Source organism: Poecilia mexicana, unplaced genomic scaffold (assembly GCF_051168715.1).
Source record: "Poecilia mexicana isolate PSO_F unplaced genomic scaffold, ASM5116871v1 scaffold_17, whole genome shotgun sequence".
In the NCBI taxonomy this organism is placed as follows: domain Eukaryota; kingdom Metazoa; phylum Chordata; class Actinopteri; order Cyprinodontiformes; family Poeciliidae; genus Poecilia; species Poecilia mexicana.
Genome location: NW_028263386.1, coordinates 7,484,949 through 7,511,487, shown reverse-complemented (window position 1 = coordinate 7,511,487; position 26,539 = coordinate 7,484,949). Strand labels below are relative to the sequence as shown.

The following is a 26,539-nucleotide window of genomic DNA, read 5'->3' as shown; positions in this document are numbered from 1 at the left end:
AAATAAATATCAACACTTCAGCTTTAGTACCACATTACAGTAAGATAACTCTTTTAAATGATTCAGAAATGCTTAAAGCTGCAGTATGTAACGTTTATAAAAGTATTTTTTCACATTTGTTGAAACTATGTTACTATGTTGTGACAGTATAATGAGAGAAAATAAATTAAGCTTTCCCAGAGCTAACAAAAAGCAACCAATCAGAATAAGGAGGCGGGTCTTAGTGCCGTCAATCTTCTCTCCGTCAGCAGAGCCCATCATGAATGCTAAGGCTACTTAGCATATCCACTGATGACAGCAGATTAACAGTTTTCCAGTAACACCAGGTCATTTCTCCACCATTAGCTGATTTAGCAGCGTGTATATGAGGTTGATTGACAGTGCTGGTATCCTCCTCCTGGCTCTGATTGGTTGTTTTTGATTGGAGTGGTGCATTTCTTCAGATGGTAATAGTAGCTCAGGGAGGAGGTGAAGGAAATCGATCTTTCGATTATGTGTCTCATAAACTGTCACAACATGGTGACAGTTTTAACAAATATGTAAAAAATATATTTTTTCTAAAAGTTACAAACTCCAACTTTAACCAAGGTGAACCAAACAATCCAAAATATAGATAATACTGATACCAAGCTGGTATCAGGACCGATAAAAGCTCGCTAAGATTGATACTTCAGTTTCTGATTTCATCTTGGAATTTTATTTTATTTTTGTAGTTTGTCAACTACCTCAAAATAAAAGATTTTTTTCACAGTAGTTTCACAGATAAATGACTTAGGACTTTTTGCAGATTTCACCACCTCACATTTAAGACCTTTTAAGACCTTTTTAAGGCTGTTCTGAATTAAATTTAAGACCTGTATCAGATGCTCTCTTGTATTAGAGAGCATCTCTGTATATTTTGCGACACTCTCTGCATAATTGACCCCCAAAGTGCTAAGCTTATTTGAACAGAATGCACCTCATATGGATTGGCAACAGACACAAGCCAATAGCGAAGACGAATTGGCAACACATTAGCAATAAACGAACGATAGACGTAAAAGACTTAGCCAACTAGCTAGCACGGTTATGTTAGTGGCCTGACAGAAAAGTCCTGCGAGGCACTAAATAAAAAACTACTAGATTAAATGGTCATACCAAAACAAAATTTAAATCATGTGGTTAATGCAGTTATAGACAATGTATTTTAATCTTTTAATGCTTCTAAGACATTCTAGAGATTTAATTTTAGATTTTTTAAGGATGTGCAAACACTAACTAGTGCAATACAAAAATTAGCACTGGTTTAGTGGAGAAAAAACAATTACAAAGTATTTTAGTTGCACTTCTTCTGCAGAGAAGAGTAACGACAGGGTCATCTTTCCAAATAGTGCAGTAGTTGTAAACTGAAATTTTAATTTTCTTGAATCTATCCTATAATGAAGTACTATTGAAACGTCATGAACCCATTTTGTTTAAGGACAGGCTAGAAAAATAATCTGAGTGACTATAGTAGATTGAATTTTGCTCCAACTTGATGGTTTCCCTTTGACGGGCCTGTCTGTGCAGGTTGCTGCACACTGTTGCCACCATCTTTAATTAGAACTGATTTTTTTCCACACACACTGCTGACTCAAGCACTCATCTGGTTGATTTTGGCCTTAAATGCTCCTCTAATGACTGAACACTTGGGAAAGTTTAATGCAGACTCAAATAGATTCCTACATTTAAAATGACTTCACCCATCATTAGCCATATATCTGGGTTGATCTGCTGCGAAGGTAAAGACAGGGACAAATCAATTTTGTTTAATGTTGAGATGATCCTTTTAAGACTGGAAATTGAATAAATTAGTAGCTAATGATTATTTAAGTTATCGATTATACTGTCTATTAACCGATAAATCAAATTAAAATAAACTGGCATATTCTGCAGATTTTCCATTTAGATATTAGAAATACATTAGAAGATGCCAAAAAAACACATAATTAATTTTCTTATATAAGAAACTGAATATTTTATTGCCTAAAATGCAATAACGTAGCATCCCTTTAGTGTACTCTTAATCATTTGTAGCAAAAGATGCTTCTGCATTTAAAATACTTCTAACATCACATGAAAAGCTCAGTGTTTTTGCTTCACTTATAATTTGATTATTTTTTATCAAACGATTAATAACTGGACAGGAAAAGGTGGTAAATAGAAGAGTTTTTGGTGTGTTTTTTTATTTTTTTTTTTACATATTTTGAACTTGGTGAAGCGAAAAGTGCCGCTTGACGAGTTCTGGTAGAACAGATAGAGACGGGTTGGTTTTATCTTTAATGGAAAATGTATTTATTTTTGTACAGTTTTAGCTTATTTACTCATCTGAATATGTTCTTCTTTCTGCAAATTACCTTTTTTGGAGTCTATATACTCCAGCTAATGATTAATTGATTACTAAATTAGGTGATGATTAATAATCAATTAATCATGAGTAATTTGATTAATTGTTTCAGCTCTAGTATAAATGTAAGAGCGTAAGAGGACTTTGCTTGAGCCGGTCATTAGAAATGTTTTTCCTTTTATGTTTTTACAAGGAACTAAGGCAGCAGAAGAAATGAAAATTAAAGCAAAAATGTCACCTTGATTGAACAGAACCGCAGTAAAGTGTCGTGGACTAACCTGGAAGTCCGTGACCAGGTCTCTTCCGAAGGTGCCGATGGGAGAGTCGCGGGACATGGACGTAACCGTAGACAGGAAGCTGCTGGACTCTGTGAGGTTCGGCATTGGAGACAGATCGTCGGTCCGCTCTCTCAGCCCGTCTCCTACGTGGTCCAGCTTCTCCATGAAGATGTGCAGTTCCGTACGGAAAGCCTTCATGCGAGTGTTGATGGTGTCCAGAACTTGAGTGTCTGGTTTGGATCCGCCTTCCAGGCTCTCCCCTGTGGTCACCAGCAGCCTGCCTTCGAAGATCAGACTGTCTGTGTCTGTGATCAGACGGTCGACGGTCTTCCCCAGCCGGTCCGCCTCTCTTTTCACGTTGGCGAATGACTCCCGCTCCTCCCTTCTGCGATTGGCGAGCTCAACGGCGCTCAGGTCGCTGCCATCTGAGGGTTTGATGCTTCCCAGCCCTGAGGTGGTTCCCGTTTTCTCAAACAGGTCTTCGGAGTCACTCTCTCCGCCAACTGGACCCTCCCGTTTTGGCTGTAGGAGAAGAAGTCGGCCTGTTTCCTCCTCTTCGGCAGCCTCTCGCCGGCCGGCGTCGCTCTCCGCGTCGCTGTCTCGAGGGCTCCCGGTGCGAAGGCCGAGGTGCGCGGCCAGGTCGCAGCGCTGGACGTTGGACATGAGGACTCGGTTCTCGTACTGGAGCTTCATCACTTTTCCGCTCAGCTCGTTGATCTGCATCCGCGCCGATTTAAGCTCCTCCATCATCATCCCGCAGCTGGAGCCGTTACCGCCGGCCCCGTTCCCAGATTTAAACAATCCCGCCTCGCCGCCTTCGTCAGTGGTGAGTCCGGAGGCGCTGCTGGGGCCAAACTTGAAACGATTGAGTTCAGACGTCAGCTGCCTGTTGTGGTCCTCAATCTCAGAGATGGATCGGCGCAGAAGTTCAGCTTCCTCTTCAACGAACTGGAGATGTCGCCGCAGCTCACCCGCGGACTCCAACGGGTCTCCGCCGTAAGGAGACGAGGGCATGCTGGCGAAGGGTTCCCGCCCAAAGCAGTCTCTTTCGTACTGACTGCGGATGTCTTCATTCTCCGCTCGCAGGCTGCGGTTTTCCACCTCCAGCTCCACGATCTTCCTCCCCAGGATGTTGGCTTCCTCCTCCACCAGCTTCAGGCGCAGTCGGAGCTCGGCCTCTCGAGTCGTATGAGGGCCGCCGCCTGCGCACTCCGTCAGGGGAAGGGGGCTGTCAATGTCGCCGTAAACTGATTTGTACTTCTGCAACTCCTGTTCAAGCTCATCCTTCTCACGACCCAGCTTTGCCATCTTCTTCCTCATGAGGCTGGACTCCTCTTTGGCGAACTGGAGCTGGCACCGAAGGTCTGCACTGTCCTCCTGAGAACAAAGACAAGCCAGGTCAAGACTGGAGAATGGCAAAGTTGAGATTTTAATTGGCAGAGTGACATTTTATAGCACAATCAAGTAACTTTAGTTGCTATATATGTCAAACATGATTTAAAAAGAAACATGACTTTGTAATTTAAAGTCTTGAAATTGGGTCTCTGTCTCTTTAAGAAGCTCCTGTTCTTTCTGAATTTCTGCCTTCAGGAAGTCATCACAACACCACTCCTGTATTAAGCCTTTAGCAATGTTTTTACCAACGTTTCACTGAGATGTAGCTCATATAATGAACTCAGCAGACGCGCAGTTCCACCAGGTGTTTGCTAATTGCTGCTGCTAGTCTGAAGGGGCGCTCTGTGAGGCAGAAGCTCAGAGCCTTCTGAAACAGCCACTCTGAATTTTTAGACTTGTTCTTTAGCGCTTTTGATAACTCTCAAAACATTTAGCGCACTTAGCTTCTCCTAAATAACTTTTCCAGATAAATTATAAAGCGCTAATTTTTGTTTTGTAAACTTTCAGCTGAATAAAATTTGACATCTGTCTTGAACTTCTGCTTATCAAGTAGTTTATGTTATGTACATTTATATTCATACTCTTATTTTGAAGTGTATGCAGGAGTTCCATTTCCTCTCTCTTTTTTTCCACCAATAACTTTATTTAAAACAAGAAAGATACAGGAACAAAATAAAATGGAAAATGGAGAACAATATATAAACATAAACATGACATATAAGGGCATTATAGAGCATGTAAATTATAATGTTAAAAATCAATACATACTCAAGGACTGTAGTCTTTCAAGGGGACAGACATAATCTAAATGAAAGTTAGCGTTTTAGCATTAGCTTTCACTAATAACCATGTTAATTTTACACTTTAGGATTAGAGGAACTAATATTTGCAATTAGTGGTTGCGGTGTTGAAATAAAGTAACCTTTTCAATAATATTCTAATTTATTAAATGGGTGAGTTTGTGGAAGATGCTGCCACTCTAAAATATCCAACATTTTATCTTTAAAAAATGAGAATTGTGGGGTTTTTTTACTCCTAGATTTCACCTTCAATGATTTTTATATGGGTGACAATGTATATAGCATAAAACAGTTCAAGTAAAAGGGATTTATTCTACCTGACTCGAGGATTTCTTGTCCTTAAAGGCTTCCCTGCTTCCGCGTCGCCTCAGTGCAGTCTAAAAGAGAGAAAATTAAGTTTTTAAAATGTTCTCCCAGATCATTAATGATGCTGCAACTGAAAAAAATAATTAAAAAGACCAACATTGAGACAAAAACCAATTAAAGAACATGAATGTTTATGATATGATTGGTATTTGATGATCTTTGCTTCAGGAAGAGTCAGAAATAAGATAGAAGAGGGTTAATCTACGCAATAGGTTAAAGATTAAAATAACAGAGATGCATACTGGGAATTTTCCCACATAAATACAGACTGAAAACATTTCCAGATAAACAAGAGTCGGTGTGCTCTGCTGCATGCTTTGCAACACGATGCTGCTTCACACCAACGCGTCCTCTCGCCTTGCATTCTGTGACACTTCCAAAAAACACCGAAGGGGAGGGGAGAAAAGCATCTGCCTGCCCAGCATGGAAATCTGCCTGCAGCTAATACTGCAGTGCACATCGCATGCAAAGCCGGGATAAAAAACAAAAAAACAAAAAACAAAAACAAGGCAGCCTTCTGCACGCCGGCTTAGCCTCACCAACTAATAAAATCATTCAGATTTTGTCTTACATCATCATATGACAAACGGGGGAGAAGATGGAGAAGAAGAAGACAGGAAGGAGAAACCCCCAGCTATAAATGGAGCTGCTGCCAGAGACAGATTGCTGCTGGACGGTTATTTAAAGTCTGACGATCAGCAGAGCTTCCTTCTAGGAACCATAACTGCCTATTAAACTGTCATGGAACATCGTTCAGGAATACCTACTACTTACTTATGATTTTTAAAAAAAAGTCATTTAAGTGTCAGATTTTCTCAGAAACCTTTTGAATCAGTTTTTAGAATAGTTGGGTTTTTATGTATCATGTCCAGACCACTTTGTACCTAAGAGGAGGAAATAAAATACACCTGTAAGGCCGCGTTCACACTGCAGCCCGAAGTGACCCAATTCCGATTCCTTTATGCGACCTGTATCTGATCTTCTTATGACAGTCTGAACAAGACAGGTTGGATTTTTTTTTTTTTGTCGAGTCCGACCCAGGCCACTTGGATATCCGATCTTTTCGAATGTGACCTGAATCCTAACGGCCAGGTCCTGAACGTCGTTGACACTTGATGAACGTAACGACGTTTATCAAGTTTGCGTGACTTTATCAAGTCGTGATAAAGTCCGGCAAGCGGGAAGAAAAGCAACAGTCATGGTGGACTATAATGAGGATTAAGTTGTTACTGTGCTGGCCCCAGTCGGACAACAACTTCAAAATCGTAAGCTATGCTCCACCGTTAGCATCCATGTTTACTTCCACAAACACTCATAGACACGAGCACTTCTTTTTATGGCGGTTGACACGCTCAGTGTTTGTGTGACGTTATTGCGCCCTCTACTGCGCATACAGGACACGTTAGGTCGTTTGCCGTTCACACATACAAGTCGCGTATGTGTGAACGACCACGCCAAAAAAAAAATCCGATTTGATCAAAAATAGGAATTGGGTCACTTCGGGCTGCAGTGTGAACGAAGCCTCAGTCAAATAGGAAAAATCAAATTTAGATGTAAATAATTAAACTTTCAGAGCAGTGAAAGTTATGTACATTATTTCAAACTTACTGAAATTAAGGTTTCACAGAGATTAAGTAGTTTATACAGTTGAATGTTAAATATTTCTTTGATTTAGGTTTTTTAAATTGGCTAAATGAGCTGATTTAGTCTAATCTCAAAATGTATGTTGAAGGCTGAATAAATAAGATTGAACTAATTTAACTTCTCCTTAATGCTTTTAAATTAAATAAAATTGTCCTGGTTGATTTTTTAAATTGTTTTGTATTCATAAAAGTCTTCCCTGACATCCGAAATGGGCCAGAGTGAATCATTCATGGCCAAATGAGTGGAAAACATGAGAAATAAAACCCATTTTAACTGTGACTCACTTCCTGTTTCCTGTAACCAAATATGGACTGAACTCCATTCCATCATTTTTCCACTGAAAGATTAGGTCTTTTTCTAGAACTTTGTCCATTTTTTTTGATTGAGGCATGGCATGATAAATGAAAACACTGCAAAAACTCAAAATCTGACGTTTTTTCATCTAGTTTCTAGTACAAATATCTTAGTAAACTTGAAATAAAACAAAGCTAACTTACAAGTCACTTTTCAGCAGCTTGTTGTGAGTCAATAATTCCTTAATATTGGTGAAAAAGTTCTAGTTCCACTGACAAATATATTCACTTACAACAATATATTTTACTCATGTTATAAGTGAAACAATTTACCAAAAACTTGATCAAGATTTTGTGTTTTTGCAGTGAATGAATCCCTACCTGTGCAGCTGGAACGATATTTATTTATTTATTTATTTATTTCCATCCATCCATCCATCCGTTTATCCATCCATCCATCCGTTTATCCATCCATCCATCTGTTTATCCATCCATCCATCCATCCATCCCTCCCTCCCTTTTTGTCTGACTGTCTCTGACCAGCAGAGGACAATCACTCTAAATAGGTTGCAAAATGACGACACAACAGTGACTTTTACTTCCGTTGGTACTTAGCATTAATTAACTGCTCTCCACAGTAATTAGCAGAGCCTCACAGACCAGTCTCTGTGTTTGTTTGTGTGTGCGTGCGTGTGCATGTGTTTGTGTGCGTGCATGCGTGTGTACGTGCATGTGTGTGTGTGTGTGCGCATGTGTGTGTTTGCCTCTGCTCAATTAGCTTAAAACACAAATCACTGAAGCCAGAAACGATGCTGCAGATGTGGCTGAAAACAGACGTTCCCACCATGAAAATGAGGAACTCTGCGTTACTCGGACCCGCCTTGAAGCTGGATGACATCACACAATGACATCACCAGAAAAATATTTTAAATATCCCCTCTGTGAAAAACATTTTGGGAGGAGTGGAAGACATTTCAGCTGCATCTGTCCTCATCAGCTTGGCCTATTTATGATTTTCCTCAAAGAAGGAAGTGGCGCCTGTTAGATGGGGATTAAACGGGAGCCGAGGTGTAAGGGGGGAAGTGGGCGGGATTAGAGGGGATTGTGGGTACAAAAGGCGCTGCGGCGGCCGTCAGATATAGATAAAGCCCGACTGAGGACTCCGGCTCCACAGAATGAACGAGTCTCAGAGAGATAAGTCGCTCTGAAATGTTTAGAGGCAGATTATATTAGTGAGATCTGCGTGAATGAGCGCTCAATCTGGCCTGTAATCCCTTTGAATAAATTAATTAATACAACACAGCCCTGACTGAACACATTTGGGAGCCAAAAGGCCTCCCCTTTTGTTGCTTGATTTAATTTTTTTGGGCCAATCCAAGGACACACAGTGGAGCTGCCGCTGCATCGGGATGGGTTATTTTTACCGGCACGATCAATCTCTGGCTTGCAGCACCTGCAGTAGTCTAAATATACTTAATCTGGACGGAGTAAATCCTACAAACACACACAGAAACTCAATTTACAGCTGAAAACGGAGCAAAATTACAACAAAACCATTAAAAACTTTGTTTATTCCAGCAATTCAACTGAAACTCATAGTAAATACCTCGGATCCACAATGATGTTAAGTATTCAAAGCCATTATTTCTGGGAAATTTGATTATGAAACGAAATATTTAACTGTTACATTAACAAAAAGCTGCCCGTTCATACGGAGTAATATCTGAGTATATTGATGGACAGTTGAGTGGAAGGAAAAAGTCTGGTTGAAAACGGTCCTTCAGTCAACTTAAAGATAAAGGTATTTTTCAAACACTGGAATAAATTGGAAAATATGTCAAACAATAGATGCTGGATAATCAAAAGTAATAAATATGTTTTAGGAAGTCTCTGTAAGCCAAACTGCCCTTAAAAAAAATGAATCATTAGAATGAAAATTATCAAATTCATTTCAATTTATCATGCGATTAAATGATTACTTAGCATGTGTTTATATTATCAGTCATGATGAGTTTCTCTACATCTGTTGCTTAGTCAGGAAGTCGAGGCAGCAGAAACTTCTGAAGATGCATCCAGAAAGCATCGTAAGCCGGGCGTAGCGTCTCTATCACATTAATGGCCGCCTGGAGATTTCTCCCCACATTTCCAATGAATTTTGACTTCTTGCTGTCAGACGAAGCTAACAGAGAAAATGAACACCACAGCAGTTAAAAGATTTACTTTGTTTTGGCTCCATTGAATCAGAAATGGTTTTAAAGTAATTATTGAAATGACTCTTTCTGGCTTTTCACCTCAGTGAAGTGTGCTGAAAACAATGAATGATGATTTTTTTTTTTACAGCCAGTATGAATTATTTAGTTTACAACTGGTACTTAAATGCAGCATCACTGAGAGCTCTGAAAAAGTCCAAATATCTATTAGCTTACCGAAGAGTGACAAAATGTATCGTTGGGACAAGCAGGAGATACGAAACGTAGATTTTTGCAGTACAGGGTTAGGCAGTTCCACATTATTTCTTGACATGAAACAACTTAATGATAAATAAGCCGTTTGTTTCCAGCATGTGTTGTGAGCCAACACATGCTGGATTCTCACTGGAAGGATGTAGAACCTATAGATCCAGGAAACACAGAATTCCCATTAGGACTGAACGTCGTTGCTATGGTGACCATTGCCAGGATGCACAGGTTGTACATCATTCTGTACGGCAGAATGAAAACAACTCCCTCACTGCTCCTCTCCGCTAAGCCGACTCTGACCTCTGAGAGCAGACGTGGAGCATCAGTGAAAAAGATAACGGAGCCTTTCATGGAGGAATGTTGCTCGCGCTTTAAAAATCTTCCCAAACAACCCAGGAAGCTGATGACAGAGGACACGCTGCCACACAGCCAACTGGCATCAAGGGAGCACTGAGGAGGCACTTCGTAGCATGTCAGGTTAATGAAACACATACAAACAGGACAGAGGTAGTCATAAGGTTTCTAAGTACAAGGAAAGTCTCAAACGGCTGGACTGATGCATAAACTCCATGTGGAAGTAGAGCCAACCTCTGCCAAACAGTGTTATGATGACAGAGGTAGTGGAATACAATACGTTATCCAAGACATTTTCTGGGTCATTTTTGACTTATGAGCCAACAATGAAGCAGGAAAATTCTCCAAAATCAGGTCTGCAAGGTTATTAGCGGGAAACAACAGAGAAATAAACGATAAAGTCCAAGAGGAAAAATTGTGAGGGATAAAAGTCTGGTTGGATGTGGATGTGAACGCTGTGTCGGACACATTTAGAACGTACAAAACAGGCGAGTAATGACTTAAATAATACCGGCTTGTGAACATCTGCCTTCAGGAAAATGCTTAAAAATGAACATTAGCATAAAAAGCTGCTGAAATGTAAATACCGCAGTTACTGCAGCACACGTTTTTATGCTGCCAGAGAGATAACATTGGAATTTACACACATAAAATCAAGCATTACTACATTCACTTATTGATCTTTGATTTGACTATCAATAAGTGTCATTATGACAGTTACCTTTGTAAGACGAGAAGTGGTAGTTGCTGTTGATCACAGTTTCTTAAACTTAAACTCACAAGTATATATTAGATGAAAAAGTGCAGAGATTTGCTGATTTTGCGTGAAATTCCATGATAATTTGCGAGAAACTGGAGGAACTAATTGATGTAATTTGGCAGTAAATGGGCACAAACTGCTTTGAATTGATTGATAAAATATTATTTGAACACACTGTTATCCTGATGGTTCTATTTATGTATCCCTTTAGAGTCCATGGGGCCACATGAAAAGCTATGGCAGACCGGATTTGGGCTGTGAACCTTAAGTTTGACACATACTTTACAGGGTTGGAGGACTTTTCTTCTCCTTGATCTGCAGATTAGACTCAAGCCCCAGAACTTGAGTCTGAGTCCAGCCTAAAGCTTTTAAAATTGAAATCAAATCTTTATTTTTGTGACAAAAGTGACCAATTCCATGTCTCTGATTTGAGTCTCCATGTCACATAAACCTCATTTTAAGTAAAACATAGAACGTAAATATGTAAGCTAACAAAAAGTAAAACTACCTTTTCCTCAGTCAGTGTTTTTATGCAAGAGAGTTTTTTGCTTGCATAAGTTACTGGCATGCTGGCAAACTGGTTATGGCATACTCCGAGCGTAATGCTGACTCTGCAGATCCCACGGTGGGGAGAAAATTAGACGAGAGACGACGGGAAGGCTTACACTTCAGTGAGCACTTCTGTAAGCTGCTTTAGCTTCTTTGAAATGTACAATTACAATCAGGTCTGCTTCAGGGTCCCATGATGACACGCAAACCGGCCACAACCATTTTTATTCAAAATAAACCCCTGACGGAAGCATAAAGGAGCAAAAAGTTTAAAATGCAGGTATTACTGATAAGGAAGAAAAACCTGGGAGCTACAAGGAGTTGCATAATTACAGGAAGTAGATTATAAGAAGTGGAAAGAAGGAAATTTTAATTAAAAGTGGTGGAGATTTATTTTTAACAATAGCAGAGTAACAGATAAAAACCAGCTAGTGGGAGAAAGCCAGAAGTTTACATGCTACTAGAGCTGAAACAATTAATCAGATTAATCATGATGAATCAATTATTGGAATAATCATGAAATAATTTAGTAACTGATTGACTCCTGAAAGAACAACAAATTCAGGCCACTAATTACTGTATTAATGTTAAATCAGGCAGAAATGGCTGAGCTGTTCACATGTTGATGTTAGAAGTATTTTATAAGATGATCAAGCTGTACTAAAGAAATGAATTTTAGGCAACAATATGTTTATTTGGTAACACTTTATTTGAAGGGGGTGAATAAGACTGACATGCCACTGTCATAAACATGACATAACACCTGTCATGAGCATGAATAAGCCTTCATGAATATTTATGACTGTTGTCATAAAGCGTCATTCGGTAAATTATGACACTTTTAATACAAACTTGCCATTATTCAAAATGTCTTTGTTATGACAACTTGACATTAACCAAGAAATCATTACTGATATAAATTTGTTATAAAAGTATTACTGATTGCACTTTAAAAATGAGGTAACTTTATGTTATTAAAGGTAAAGTTTAAACAGCGTAAATTCACAACAAATGTTGCCTCAAGCCACTTTATGAAAAATTATTTAAATTCAGTCCTAAAATATCGACCAATGTTTGATTAAGTCAACAATCAAACACTTGTCTTTTCCATAGAGCGGTAAAACCAGCTGACCAAACGTACTGGAGTTCCGCTGTGGTTGCTAGGTAACTGGTCTGGGCTCGGCTGGGGTTGCTAGGTAACGGTGAAGTGTCCACCATTTGCAACTGAAACTAGGAGACTTTAGTAACAAATCATTTTCTAGACTCCAGAAAACATAAACTTATTGCCAGAAAACAGCCAGGTGGATTTTTTTAGACTGTTTCTAGAAGCAGTAGAAACCCAAATGGAAGTACAAAAATGTGCAAAAACTGAATTTTTAATTATCGTTTCCCGTTAAAAATCCCCCAAACATCTTCAAACTTCAGGTCAAATTTCTGACCTGAAGATCAACACTGTTGGGGTGGGCGATATGGATTTAGATTAGAATATGATTTAGATTTATGGTTTTATTGTGATAACGAGAAAGATTATGATAAAACAACTATTTATTACTTATATTTTAACTAGCTGTATGGCTATTCCCATGTGAATCATGCTTCTTCAGGACTGCAGTTACTTAAATAATTCAGTTTTATTTCATTAAACTGCACACTGTTACTGCATTTAATCATATTTTCAACTTTACTGATATTCATTGAACAAACAATTGGAGAAAATTGTAAAAATAATTTTTCTGATAATACTGTCAGTTTTGTTTGTTTATTGAACATCATTAACTGGAATTTATCAAAGCAAAAACAAATCCAATTTCTCATCACGATAAATGATAAACGATACAACACTGGAAACACTTTTTCCATCAAACAAGAGAATACCAATGCAAACTGCTTCAGTTTGCAGCACAAAGCCTCAATTTAACATGGTTTTTAACTCCCTGCTATAAGCTCCAAGTTACTGTCTTACTTAACATATTATTGATTTATCTTCAGTAAGGAAATTCTCCCTCTGCCTCTCTTGTCGTGACGTGCTGCAGCGCTGAACAACCACACCGTAAAGCGACGGCAAGTTAATTAAACGCAAACACTCCTGAGCAGACAGTAACGAACCGTTGCAGACGTCCCACTTGGCTCACTGTCCGAAGCTGGGAAACGGCAATAAAGGTAGCAAATCTTGTCATGGTAATGAATGATGGCCGCCCATCACCGGTTGCCGTGGTAACAGACGGTTTAAAACACCCAAATCTGAAGAAGAAAAGAAAACCTGACCTGCAAACAGCAGGAATGAGGTTCCTTTAACTCAAACAGTTGATTTATTTAGTTGAACCGTTGCTGGGTTTATGTTTTCAGCTTTTTAAATGAACTTCACCTCGTTCTGTTTGAACTGTTTTGAGTTGCTGCTAGTCTGACAACAAGTCCTGATGAGTCCAGAAGTGGCAGCTATGCCTCGAGGTCTGGGGGTCTGACAAGGACAGCGCGAGGCCGGAGGAGGAAACTGGTAGAAAAAGGTCATCAGGACACGATGGAGGGAACAAACATCAGCAAGCAAACAAGTACGTGACCAACGCCAGGTCCAAACAGCTGCTGTACTGACTGGCATTTTAACTCAATTCAAAATACTTTATTTATCCCAAAGGGAAATTAAATGTTGTCATAACTCAAATCATCAAAGTATTTTAATACGTTTTTACTTCTACGCGTTCCTTTCAATGTTAATTACTGTAATTTTACTTGTAAATTAGAACGTTGAGTAAACTTTGAAAATACAAAAACAGTATCAAAAGGGGCAGTGTTCTGTTTTCTAACCACATAGTGCCATTTTACAGGACAGTCAAGTAACTTTGTTACCTTCAGTTGCTAGAAAAATGCTGCTAATTATACCAAACATGACTTAAAAAACTTCCTTGAAATTGGGTCTCTGTCTCTTTAAGAAAATCCTGCTCTTTCTGAAACTCCACCTTCAGAAAGTCATCCCAACTGTTAGCCCTTTAATGACGTTTTTACTAGCATTACACAGAGAAGTAGCTCGTAAAATGAGCTCAGCAGTTCCACCAGATGTTTGCTAATTGATGCTGGCTAGTCTGAAGGAGCTGCTCTGCGAGGCAGAAGCTCGGAAACGGCATCTCTTAGGAGGAGCTGTATCTCGAGGGCGGAGCTAGGTCCACCCAGCCATTTGACAAGGTGACTGGTTGCCATGGAGACTAAAGGATTTCTCAAACATAAGAAAGAATTAAGAAAGAATTGTTTTTGATGAGGGAATGACATATAACACAATGTAAAGCTCAAAAAAAGTAAATTTTACATGACACTGCCCCTTTAAAGAGTTATTGTTGATGGTGAGGGTCTCCAGTAGCAGTCAGTCTTGGAATGAATCTGAAAAGGCCTCTGACTGAACACTGTTGATGTGATAATCTCATGACATGCTAGTACTTTTTTAATCAATGTTAAGGATTTAATGAGATAAAACGAGTTCCTATATCTCACTGAAAAGTTGCTTGTAAGTTAGTTTTGTCTTATTTCAAGTGTACTAAGATATTTTTACTAGAAAAATACTTAGTAATATTTTGTTTTTGCAGAGCTGGTATATTTATTTGGATATTTTACAGCACTTCATTTTAAAATGAATAAATTAATAACTACGATGAGAAAACACAGCACATAATTGCTTAAAGATGCAGGTAGGCAGATTATTTCTTTGCGCTTCAGAGCCGGGCAGGTGGATCTGAAAGGTCAGCTCCCAGGTGAGACTGTGAGTAAACGAGCTGCAGGACAGCGAGCTTTCCTCAGCTTCTGTCTCTCATCCCACCAGAGACCAAAGGGACGAATGGAGGCCGACGCCGTGTGAAAGGCATCGACTCGCCGTCTCAGTCTGGAGGTCACATCAAACTCTGAAAAACTGGGCTCTGAAACCGGCCGAGGCTCCGAGAAACGCTATGAAAATAAAAAAAGAAAAAATACGACGTGTTTGTGGAGCAACACCAGCAGCTATAAATGTTGCTGCAACTCAGACGGGTCAGGAGGTGGGAAGAGCTGCCCCCCCCTCTCGCCCCCCAACATTTCCAAGATGGTTTCTGAGGTGAAATTAAATCAGAAATGTATTATCATCTGTTGTTTTTGGTGGTAATTACCAGCAGCTAAGTGAAGTGAGACTCAGATAAATGAAACTTCATTAATCTGGGATCACAAACTTGTATCTGGGTCTTTCCATCCGAGCTGTCCCGATGTTTTCTGGTTCAGACAACAGGGCATTATTCTCATCTCTGACAGGAGCTCTGAAAAACGGGAGGCCACGACTCTCCATGTGTCTGCTAATGAGGTTAGCGTTTCACGGTGGCCTCGCGGTTCACAATAGGAGGGAGGGGTTCCCTCTTCTGCACACTTGAATGAATAAAACGGCCCAAAGGGAGCAGAAAGTAAAATTTTAAATGTTTTATCAACCAAGATTGTGGAGCTGCAGTGAAGTTTAACTACATCTAAACCCTGATGGACTCATAACTGCAACAGCTGCTGGGTTCAGTCACCGTTTCTGAAGATGTCAAGAATTATATTGAAGATTTTTTGGATTGTACTTATATTTTTTAAATAAAAACAAAATGTCGGATTGTACTTATATTTTTTAAATAAAAACAAAATGTCACCAGTGGTGACCACACCTCCACCACTGAGTGTGTGGCCACAACTTAGGCTTAAGATAACAAATTTCACTGGATGATAAATTGTCCCAGTAGTTATTGCAATAAACAATAATATAGCTGTTTTGAGACCACTTTCAAGTATTATGATGGTAATAATGGCATAATGAAAGAACACAGATCAATAAAGTTTAAATTCAAACCAACATTTAATGCTAAATTTTAAATATCACAAATGAATAAACAAAACAACAAATAAAATGAATTATAAGGGCTAGTCGAGACCAAAACACTGAAAACTTTGATCATCCAGTTTTTGGTAGAAAGAGAGAAAAGAGAAAAACAATAAATCATATTAACTGCATTTTAATTTATCTTGCTACTAATTGATTTATTGCTTTATGTGACAGGCTTACCTCCGCTAACTCACTAGCAATGCTAATAGCATTGCTAGCTTTCCATTTAGCATTTTTGCCAAGTCTGAACATGTTTCGCTTAGCACTTGGCTTCTACTAAGAAAGTTAATATTTCCATATAAAAACGCTAATTTGTAAAATTTCAGTTGTTATGTTTCTGTTTGACTTTGCAATTCAACCTCGATGTGTTTAGATATTTAAAATCTACTTCAACGTTTTGTTATGAACTCATACCAACATCCAGAGGAGGGCAGAGGAGCCAGAAATTTATACTCAAACAAGAGTTTTACTGAATTAAAAGTCAGAAGTAGCAATCCAAGAAATTAATCAAGTAAGAGTTAAAAAGTATTTTAACTCTTACTTAAAGTACTCAGTACTCAAGTACTGAGTAATATGGAAAAACTACCTCATGAAAAGTTTGGTATTTTAATGACCAAAAGGACAATAATTCATGTAAGTAATGAAAAAATAACAAAATCAGGCAAAAGGAAAATTTTCCAAATCAGTTTCTTTCAATAAAATAAACTTGTGAAACTTTAACAGAAACTGCAGGTGTGTGTCTGAGTCTGACACACCTGAATGTTTTATTCAAACACGTTTGGTTTTCATTCAGTGAGTAAAAAATCCAGAAATTTACTCAAGTAAAAGCAGAAAGTACAGCGCAGGAAAACTAAAATTTTTCAGAAAAGATACTCAAGTAAATGTAACAAAGTAAATGTAACTAGTTACTACCCATCTCTGCCAGCATTAATTTTAGATGTGAACCCAACATTTTTTCTCTTTCGTCGACTCTTAGCGAGAACCACTAACTTTTCCGACCATATTTCCGTCGATCCAACGTTCCCCTCCGTTTTATCGGAGGGTCTATTTTCCCGACAGCCGGTTTCTTTCCTTCTGCTTGAAGCGGAGGTGAGGAACGCTCTGAATCAGTCAGAGTTACCGCCTGCCAAGCTGCTGTCAACATCCCTAAATATAACAGCTAACTCCATTCGCCACGCCGAGGAGAAGCTCCCACAACACCGGCTTCTGGGCGAAACATTCTGATGTTTTGAGGTTAAAGCTGCCAGACGACGAGGCGTCTGTCGCTGCCACTGATACGGCAGAGGTTTGCAAACTGAAAGAGGTTTCAGTATTTCTAATTTTTCCTGCAAATCAAACATTTGCACTCCAGCGAATCTACCGGGATTCTCTTACAGCTTCAAAGAAATGAAACTGGATTATTTAGCGTAAAATACTCAAACAAAAGACGCCTTGTAGGAGGGAAATATATCTGAATATCCATCAGTCACGGATCTGGTTTCTGTTCTACATGGAAAATAAACCCAGCAAATTCTGTTGATTTGTATTTTGCTTCTTATGATTTAATGGGTAAATATGTCTTACAGCTAGAAAACAAAGCCACTAAAAGTGGCTTTCTATTGTTTTCTTAAAACAGAGAAGTATTATGTAAAAATCTACTTTTCTTGAAGGCTATGTGGAGCAATTTCAACTTTTTTGTATGCTAGCTTAGCTAGCTGTAGCAGCATTGTTTCCTCCAAATGAAGGAGAAAACATTTGTTACTGACAAACTGCTGCATCCTAGGTGCACAAAAAAGTGCTGAAGCAGATCCTTCCTCTATTTTTTTAATTATTCAGCTCAACTGCACAGAAATGAGGAATAATTTTTGATAATTGTAGATTTTATGCTATAATCTTGCCTTTGCTGTATAGTATCTTACTCTTAAGTTTGTTTTTTATACATTTTAATACTTTTATCTTTGTGTGAACCTACATGTCCTGCCCTTCACCTTTAACCTGTGCTGATCTGCAGATTGTTGCATCACTATTTCAGCCTCGGGTTTGTAGTTTGTTTTGCACTTATGACTGAGTTTGATGGTCGAAACATAAAATCATCACTATTCATTAACTGAGTTCTCAACTTTTTCAAAAAGTAAATAAATTATGCATACCGTTAAAAATACATGTATTTGATCTTAATTCTGCTGCTCTTAGCCAAAAAGCCAAATCAAATTTATATTTCCATCATTGATCTAATGTAGATGATGCTTGAATTAACAGAAAAAACAAGCAGAACCTTAAGATCTCTGAAGATCACAACAAATAATCTTTTGATGCTGTTTTGAAAAGCCTTGATTCGTCTGAAGACGTTTTAAGAGGCACTCTGATGTTCGTACGACGGCGCTCTCATTTACCGAGTGGCAGCTTTGATGCTTCAGTAAATTATATCACTTGCAAAACATTTTCAGAAAATCCCGTCTGCGCGGATGACAAATTCAACCTTTCATGGGTTTTAAGCTTCAAAGGAAAGCGACAAACTCCCCAAGGTTTCACTCAATTGATGGTTGCCCCATTTTCTCTACGCACCCAAAGTTTACCTGCAGAAGAATACGAGAGACGATTTAAAAGGATTTGAATTCTGCAGCATATTGTGCAGGAAAACGTCTCCAAATTCTTTTCTTTGTTCCACAGATGGTAAATTTGGGGGGTTTTCAGTGATCTGCACAGCAGCTAGATGGTGATGTGTTTCATATGGATGTATGTCACTGCAGCAGATTTCTCCTCTCCTCGTGAACGCTCCCCTTCCTGCTGGTGGAGTCAGACAGGATATTAAGTAGGTCAATGAAATTCCTTTATACTACTACAGCAGGGAAGCAGAAGAACGGGAAATACAACACAGAGAGATGAAGACAAGTCACTGTCGCTCAGACACCGTGACTTATTAAAACGTGAAAGCGCTTCTGTTTGTTTTAGGAGCAAAACGCACCTAGAAAAGACTCAATGATGGAGGATTTCCTGTTGGATTAAAATTTTCTAGGTGTGATAAAATAAAAGCTCATAATTCATGCTGCCGTTGTTCCTCAGTCAGTGAGCAATAAACCGAATGAGATTATTGAAACTGGCAACTCTGAGAGCCAACAAGTGAAGAAAGAAAGCCTAATAAGAAGGTCTGTCACGAAAACAATTCATAACAAATGATAAATTGTCCCAGATAAATGATATTGTTGTTTTTATACCAATTTACAGTAATTACAAAATAGTCTAAAGTAAGGCTTGATTTCAGAATCAATGTGTTTTCTGACACTAAAAACATTAAAAAACATTAATTAAAATATCAATTCTGTTAATTAAGTCATTATAAAACACAGTTTGTGTGAGAAAAGAAAACAGGAGAATGGACTAAATATATATTTAAACTTTATTTTAGTTAAAATAAGTTAAATGAACAAGAGCTAGTTTAAGTTTATGGTAAACTGTGAACATGAATCAGTTCATTTTAACCAGTTCTTGTTCAGGATAAACCGCAACAACATGGCTAGTGAAATGTTATAAAGTAAGACTTTTAATTTGTGAAAGGAGGTTGTACAAAATGTTGTAACAACAAAAAACTGATATTTTTCAATTTTCCCTCCACTGCAATAAGTGGATAGTTAGACTTTTTATCATCACCTGATAATATTTAACATTTTTTCTATTAATTGTAAAATATAGGTGGCAGCAATAGCAAATAATTTTAAAATAAATTATCCTTTTAGCAAGCAAGAAGTGACCATTTTTCAATGTAATCATTTCCAATCTTAAGCTGCAAAAATGATTGAACTAAAATCTATTTAACTGAACAAATGAGCCACATCTGACTGCCTGAAAGGTCACAATTCACCACATGTAAGAGAGATCCCTCATAAAGAGCAGCGCCTAAATGCATTGATGGTTTAATAAAGAGCAAGCAGAGCGTGGCGTAAATTACGTCCCCACTTTACGGAGTGTTGTGGCGACAGGAGGTGGAGGAAATGTGCCAGGAGGAATACCTGGAAGTCAGTGAGCAGGAACAGAACCGCACAGAGGCCAAGCATCCGTCTTTCATGAAAGATGAATTTATCACAGCAGAGTGGGAACGCACAATAAATCACCTGACGCTCTGCGTGCAGCAGACATTTCATTCGTCTCATTTCATTACGCACATCAGAGGGCCGCTCTTCATTAAAAACAAAAAACAACTCTCAGATCGCTTCCTGGCTGGTTTTACGAAAAGCAGCAGCAGATCCTGTCAACCAGACTGGCTTTAAATCAGTTTCTCAAACTTTTTCAGACCATTTATACCATTTAGCAAACACTCACAGACCAAATAACTAGAAGTCGCAATAACACAACATCTTAACATACAGAACCTGAAATTACAATACGTCTCTTAATTCATTGTCTTTGTTCCTCCTACACTGAAGGTGGCGCTGTCTGTAAATGTGACTGGCTTTAATAATAGAAAAATATTAATTATATTTTTCATAGGAGGAAAATTAAAAAAAGACTTGAAATTAGTTAATTATTATCATAATAATTAATCATTTTTAAATGATTCAAAACCAGACTTGAGTTGCTTTGGCAAAATTAACATTTTCTTTCATCCAGTAGGTAGTCCAACATAAATCATTTTATTTTACGTGTTAAGATGCAGTTAGCTAGCGTGGGGCGCTGTGCTGCTCCAGTGTGTAAATTCCAATATTAGCTCTATGGCAGCATGAAAACAATGCTGCAGTAACTGCAGTATTTACATTTAAGCAGCTTTTTATGCTAATGTTTATTTTTAAGCATTTTCCTGAAGGCAGATTTTCACAAGCTGGTATTGTTCAAGTCATTATTCACCCGCTTTGTACGTGCAAAATGCATCAGGCACAGCGTTCACACTCACATCAAATGAAACTATGTAACACCTCACAAATTTTCCTCTTGGGTTTTAACGCTGATTTCTCTGCTGTTTTCCACTAATAACCTTACAGACCTGACGTAGGACTCAATGGAGAATTTCTTGCCTTACTGTTGGCTGATGAGGCAAAAATGACTCAAAACTATCTCAGGTAATGAATGCATTGAGTTCTGCTACCTCTGCCATTACAACACTGTTTGTCGGAGGTCTGCTCTACATCCGAATGGGGTTGGAGCCGGCGTCATGTCAATTGTGTTTATTTAATATTAGCAGAGTATTGTCAAAGTTTTGCGCACATTACAAATGTGTGTAAAACTTGTGCACATTTGAAGATTTAAAGATGAACGGCAAAAGCAAATGAAGTGGATTAGCAGTGCTTGCTAACAGCTAATGTTTTCATCCAGGAAACGTTGCTGTGAAATCAGGCTGCTAGCATGACAACAGTCATGAAACTGTCAACATTTTTGGAATTTAGCAAACAGAAGTAAAACATAAGAAGAATAATGTTTTATTATTTAGCATGTTTTGAACAATAAGGTAGTTCAAGGTGCTTTAAAATACGCAGTTTTAAAACAACAGGAAATTTTTTTTTTTGTTCCTCAGCTATGATTTACAAGGTGTGGTTAAAGCAGTAAATCAGGAGCATCTTCTCCTTCCAGTCAGGCGACATTCTTATCAGTAAAGCTCGACTTCCTTCTCTTATGTCTGAAAATGTGAGTCAAGCAGCTGAGTTATACCTCCGGTTTTTATATCTGATCCCCCAATTAGCTTGTTTTTGCACGTCTCAAACAGTAGCATTGAAATAATTACTCTCTGTTCATTAAAACTTCAACAGGCTCCCTCTAAAAGTGAAAAAAACATATCTGAAGAAATGTGGAGCTGTTATTTAAAGACATGGTGGGGGTGTTTCATCAAAAAATAATAATAAAAAAAAAAAAAAACACCCAGAAATGGAAGCGTGTTTTTCTGGGACGAACCACGGGGGAAGAGAAAAAAAAAACTGCAATCATTTGAAGCAGCAGCCCTTTGACTCATCTCCCCTTTCTCTCAACGAGACGCTCTGCATGTCATCTGCTGCTTGTTGGACGATAAGCTGTCCCAAAAGTTATTGCGATAAATGATAATATTCTTGTTTTCAAGCAATGCAATAATGAAAGAAAACATTCTGCATTGTTTTACCGACAACAAGGCCCAACAAAGTGCTCAAATCTGCCCTCAGTAACGGCGACTGAAACCTTTCATGGGGACAATAAATAAATACTTTCAAGTAGCCAAAGTGTAGAAATGTTGCGACTCCAGTGTGTTTGTTTTTTTGTTGTTAGAAATGTAGATCTGAAGCCAAACTCCACAGCAGTCAGATAAAGACGGAGCTTGGGAATCACCAAACTGCTCGGTGTGTCTGGGATTGGCCTACTTCCTCTGGGCTGGCAGACGGTGGCTAACCTGCTGCTGTCACAATCAATAAATTAAGCAGTCCGACCTGAGCGGCTCGGAGAATAATCTCAGCTCATCTGATTACTGGTGAGACTTTACTTCACAATCGCCAAAGTAAAAACTTCCTCCTTCTTTCTTTGGGCAACACAGCAGCAAAACATCGCTGCAAAAATCAGGAAAACATGCAACTGTGATACTACTGGTGAATGTTGAGATGCCAACTAGGAATATTCCACATTTTTGAAGAGGCAGTAAAATTGACTTTTGAGCTTCACATCATGTTATAATGTTATTTACTCATCAAAAATATACCTGGAGTGTAACTTTAGTTATTTATGCAGGTTTGACAAATCCTGTAATATCCATGGCAAACGGCCGAGCCGCTGTCCGACGAACACAGCTGTGATCTGAATGATGAGTTTTCTCTCTGTGGTCCAACAGGTTTCAAGAAATTCAGCCTCTGGCGTTCCTCTGCCAATGGCAGTTAAAGGATGGTAACGGACGCTCACAGATGCTAACGGACGCTCACACGTGCTAACGGACGCTAACATATGCTAACGGATGCTCACATATATATGCTAACGGACGCTCACACGTGCTAACGGACGCTAACATATGCTAACGGATGCTCACATATGCTAACGGACGCTCACACGTGCTAACGGACGCTAACATATGCTAACGGATGCTCACATATGCTAACGGATGCTCACATATGCTAACGGACGCTCACATATGCTAACGGACGCTCACATATGCTAACGGACGCTCACAGATGCTAACGGATGCTCACATATGCTAACGGACGCTCACGGACGCTCACGGATGCTAACGGACGCTCACAGATGCTAACACATGCTAACGACGCGCTGCTGCCTCACCTCTTTGATCCTCTCCAGCTCGTTGTGCAGCGCCTGCTTGGAGATCTCCACCTCGATGATCTTCTGCCTGAGCGTCTCGTTCTCGTCCTCCGCTCGGCTGCGCTTGTCCTCCGTGCTCTCCAGCTCGTTGTGCAGACGCACCGACACGTCTTTAGCAACCTGAAGACCGTTTGGTTTCACAAGATTAATATTTTTGACGACTCATCTGTTATTCTTTTTCAGACTTCAGTACTTTAACGTCTTTTACTTGAACACAAAGTAGAGCAGAGGAAGAGAAATGATAAAAAAAAATATCTTCCAACTGACTAACCTCAAGCCTTTTTGTTGTTTTGACCATTTCTCATTTTCTGCTAATAAATACTAAATTTTTGCTTGGAATTTCAGACATGCTGTCAGTAGTTCATAGAATCAAAGAACAATGTTCATTTTACTCAAACATAAACCTATAAAGAGTAAAATCAGAGAAACTGATGATTGAAAGTGGTGTTTTAATTTTTTTTGCTGAGCTGTCTGCAGTAAAAACCGTAAAAGTATTTCTTCCTTGCTGTTGAAGGTTTTACAAAAAGAAATTTCAGACAAATCGAACCAACAAGCAGCACACCTTGAGGTCCTGCTCCAGACTGCGCAGCAGCTCTCCGTCCACATGGCCTGTCTGAGCGACACGCAGGCTCTTCTGCTCCGCTTTCCTCAGTCGGTACTGCAGGATGCGGCAGTTCTTGTTGGCCCGGTCCAGTTCCCGCCGCAGCTCCTGCACCTGGTAAACCTCCTCCTCCAGGTAGCTGTCCCGAACCTCCTCCATCTCCGCTCGCAGCTCCTCCACTTCATCCTGGAAGACGCAGAGACAGAGGAAACAAGCAAATGTTTAGGTTCTTAATTTGTCATCAAATTAAAAGGTGACCTGTTACCTTGTACAGGTTCTAGTGCAAGGGCAATAAAAAAACATGATTACATTTTTACACAAAATCATTCTTAGAAAATGAGATTTTAGTTCAGTTCTGAATATTTTGAGCTGCTTTAAATATAAATAAGCTGCTGCTGGCCACGCGCCAACTCAACGAGTACACTTGCACGTGAAAATGGCTGAAAAAAGATGCACAATTATCCAACTGTACATCTTTGAAAAGCATTAGCAAAGCCTCCTGCACAACCAACAAGAATGCAGCAAGTGGTTTCTGGATGGTAAGTCAACAACAAAATACTTCTCTTTTCCAGCAGCCATTGTACAGTGCATACAAAACCAGCTGACCAAACATGCTGGAGCTGAATAAATTTACCCAAATCAACAAATGTTAATGTGAGTTTCAGCTGTTGTAACAAAAATATTAATAAAAGTTTAAACTTTATTTAATATAATAAAGGTTTCTTTCATTCGGAAGGCAAAACTAATTTTAATGAGGCTTTTCTGCAACTAAAAGTTACAAAACTGAGCCTCTTTTAAGGACAACTGTGCAGAAAGTTCAGATCTTAGAGACACAAGATGAGATTAAAAAGGAAACTGGTTAAATAAATGTTTATTTTTTCTGCTATAAAACAGAAAGTAAAATCAGGGGGAAAATTGATCAGTAAATGTCAATGTGATGAAAGCTGTGTCATAAAAACGGATTTAAAAGGTCAGATAAAGGTTCCCCAATCATAAGGATGAGCTTAAGTTATATTCTGGCTTAAATCTAATAAGGAAAATATGCAGTATGATACACTTATGTGGATTACGTTAATACTTTTAAATGGTTAAGCAGGAGCTCCAGTAATGATGATGTAGCATCCATATTTGGGCTGAGGCGTCTCATCAACATGCAGAGGTTTCTGTCCCGGATCTGTTTGCTGCGTAGATTTCCCCAGGGACAGAGATCCCAACATGCGATGAAAAGACAACGAAGGAGGGAGAACCGTGTCAATTAAAGAAAACTAAATCCATCCTGATTTGGGAAAGCACTGAGGCCAGTGTTATCTGAGCAGGAAGCAGCTAATGACCTCGCAGACGGTCGAAGCGATCGATGCACAGGTTCAGAGAGGCACACTTAAAGAAAACCTCTGGTGTTTATTACAGGAGTGTTTGGTCCTGTTTTTAAAGACACTTTATCTTCAGCCATCAGCAGTTCTGATCGCTTAGAAAGGTTATATGCAAACTAAAAAGGTTTAAAGTGAACATTTTGTTCTTTTTTTCTCAATGAAATATGAGCTGGAAAGTTTTCTGACTGGGTTTTAATTTGCTACTAGAACTACGCCTGTCACAATGAATTTTACTGGACGATAAATCATCCCAGAAGTTATCGTGATAAACAATAATATTGTTGTTTTGAGAACATTTCCAGGTAATATAATGGTAATATCACAATAATGCAAGAACATATTCTGAAAATTAATAAACTTTAAATTCTAATGAAACTGGAAGACATTTTAAAAATAAATGAACAAAACAGCAGAAACGACAAATAAAATGAGTTATGAAGTCTCTGTAAACAAAATTATCCTTAAAAAATTTTAATCTGAGACCAAAACACCAGACTAGAGACTTTTATCCTCCAGTTTTTGGTACAAAAAAGAAAAACAATAAATTGTGCAAATGGAAATTATTGAGCTTGTTTTAATTTATCATGTCATTGATTTATTGTGACAGGTCTAATTATGAGGAATTAAATGTCTCTATGTTGCATAGATTGATCCAGGGCTGGATATATATATATATATATATATATATATATATATATATATATTGCTGAGATGCAACAACACAACTTTCTTTTAGTGAATTTGAGCCTATTTTTGTTTTGCAAACATTTTTCGGTCTAATTAAGTTTCCTAAATTTGACTTTTTCTAATCCGTTTCTGCATATTTTTTAAATTTGAACATAAAAATGAAATTGTGAGCAACAAGACTGATCAAACTTAAAAGGAAAAGTTGTAAAGATTATGATATAATGTACTGTAATTAAGAGAAATATGACTTAAGTGCAAATTGAGGATTCATAAAACTTTTTAGGTAAATTATTAATTTGTAAAAAGGCGTTTTATTTTGTTTAATTCTTTTGTAACATTAATTTACCAAAATAAATAAAAAACTATAAGATCTGAAATGTTATTTTAAATTAATTGTTTTGTGCTTTTTTTTTAGAATAATAACATTTCTAATAGAAAGAACGATACAAGTGATATCGAAATATATTTCACAGCTTTTTGAAACTAAATCAGATATTTTGTTTTGGTATAATTAACTCTGA

At 38.4% G+C, this 26,539-nt stretch overlaps 1 protein-coding gene across 2 annotated transcripts in view; it reads right to left on the bottom strand.

Annotated features, from left to right (window-relative positions):
- Positions 1-26,539, bottom strand: part of mtcl1 (microtubule crosslinking factor 1) — a 71,073-nt gene that overhangs the window by 38,596 nt on the left and 5,938 nt on the right. For both annotated transcript variants that reach the window (XM_014993390.2, XM_088015059.1), the window contains exons 2-5: positions 23,923-24,147; positions 23,322-23,480; positions 5,156-5,215; positions 2,644-4,020 (exon numbers count right to left, since the gene is read on the bottom strand). In XM_014993390.2, coding sequence (XP_014848876.2) covers positions 2,644-4,020; positions 5,156-5,215; positions 23,322-23,480; positions 23,923-24,147 — 1,821 coding nt within the window. The remainder of the gene's footprint in view (positions 1-2,643; positions 4,021-5,155; positions 5,216-23,321; positions 23,481-23,922; positions 24,148-26,539) is intronic.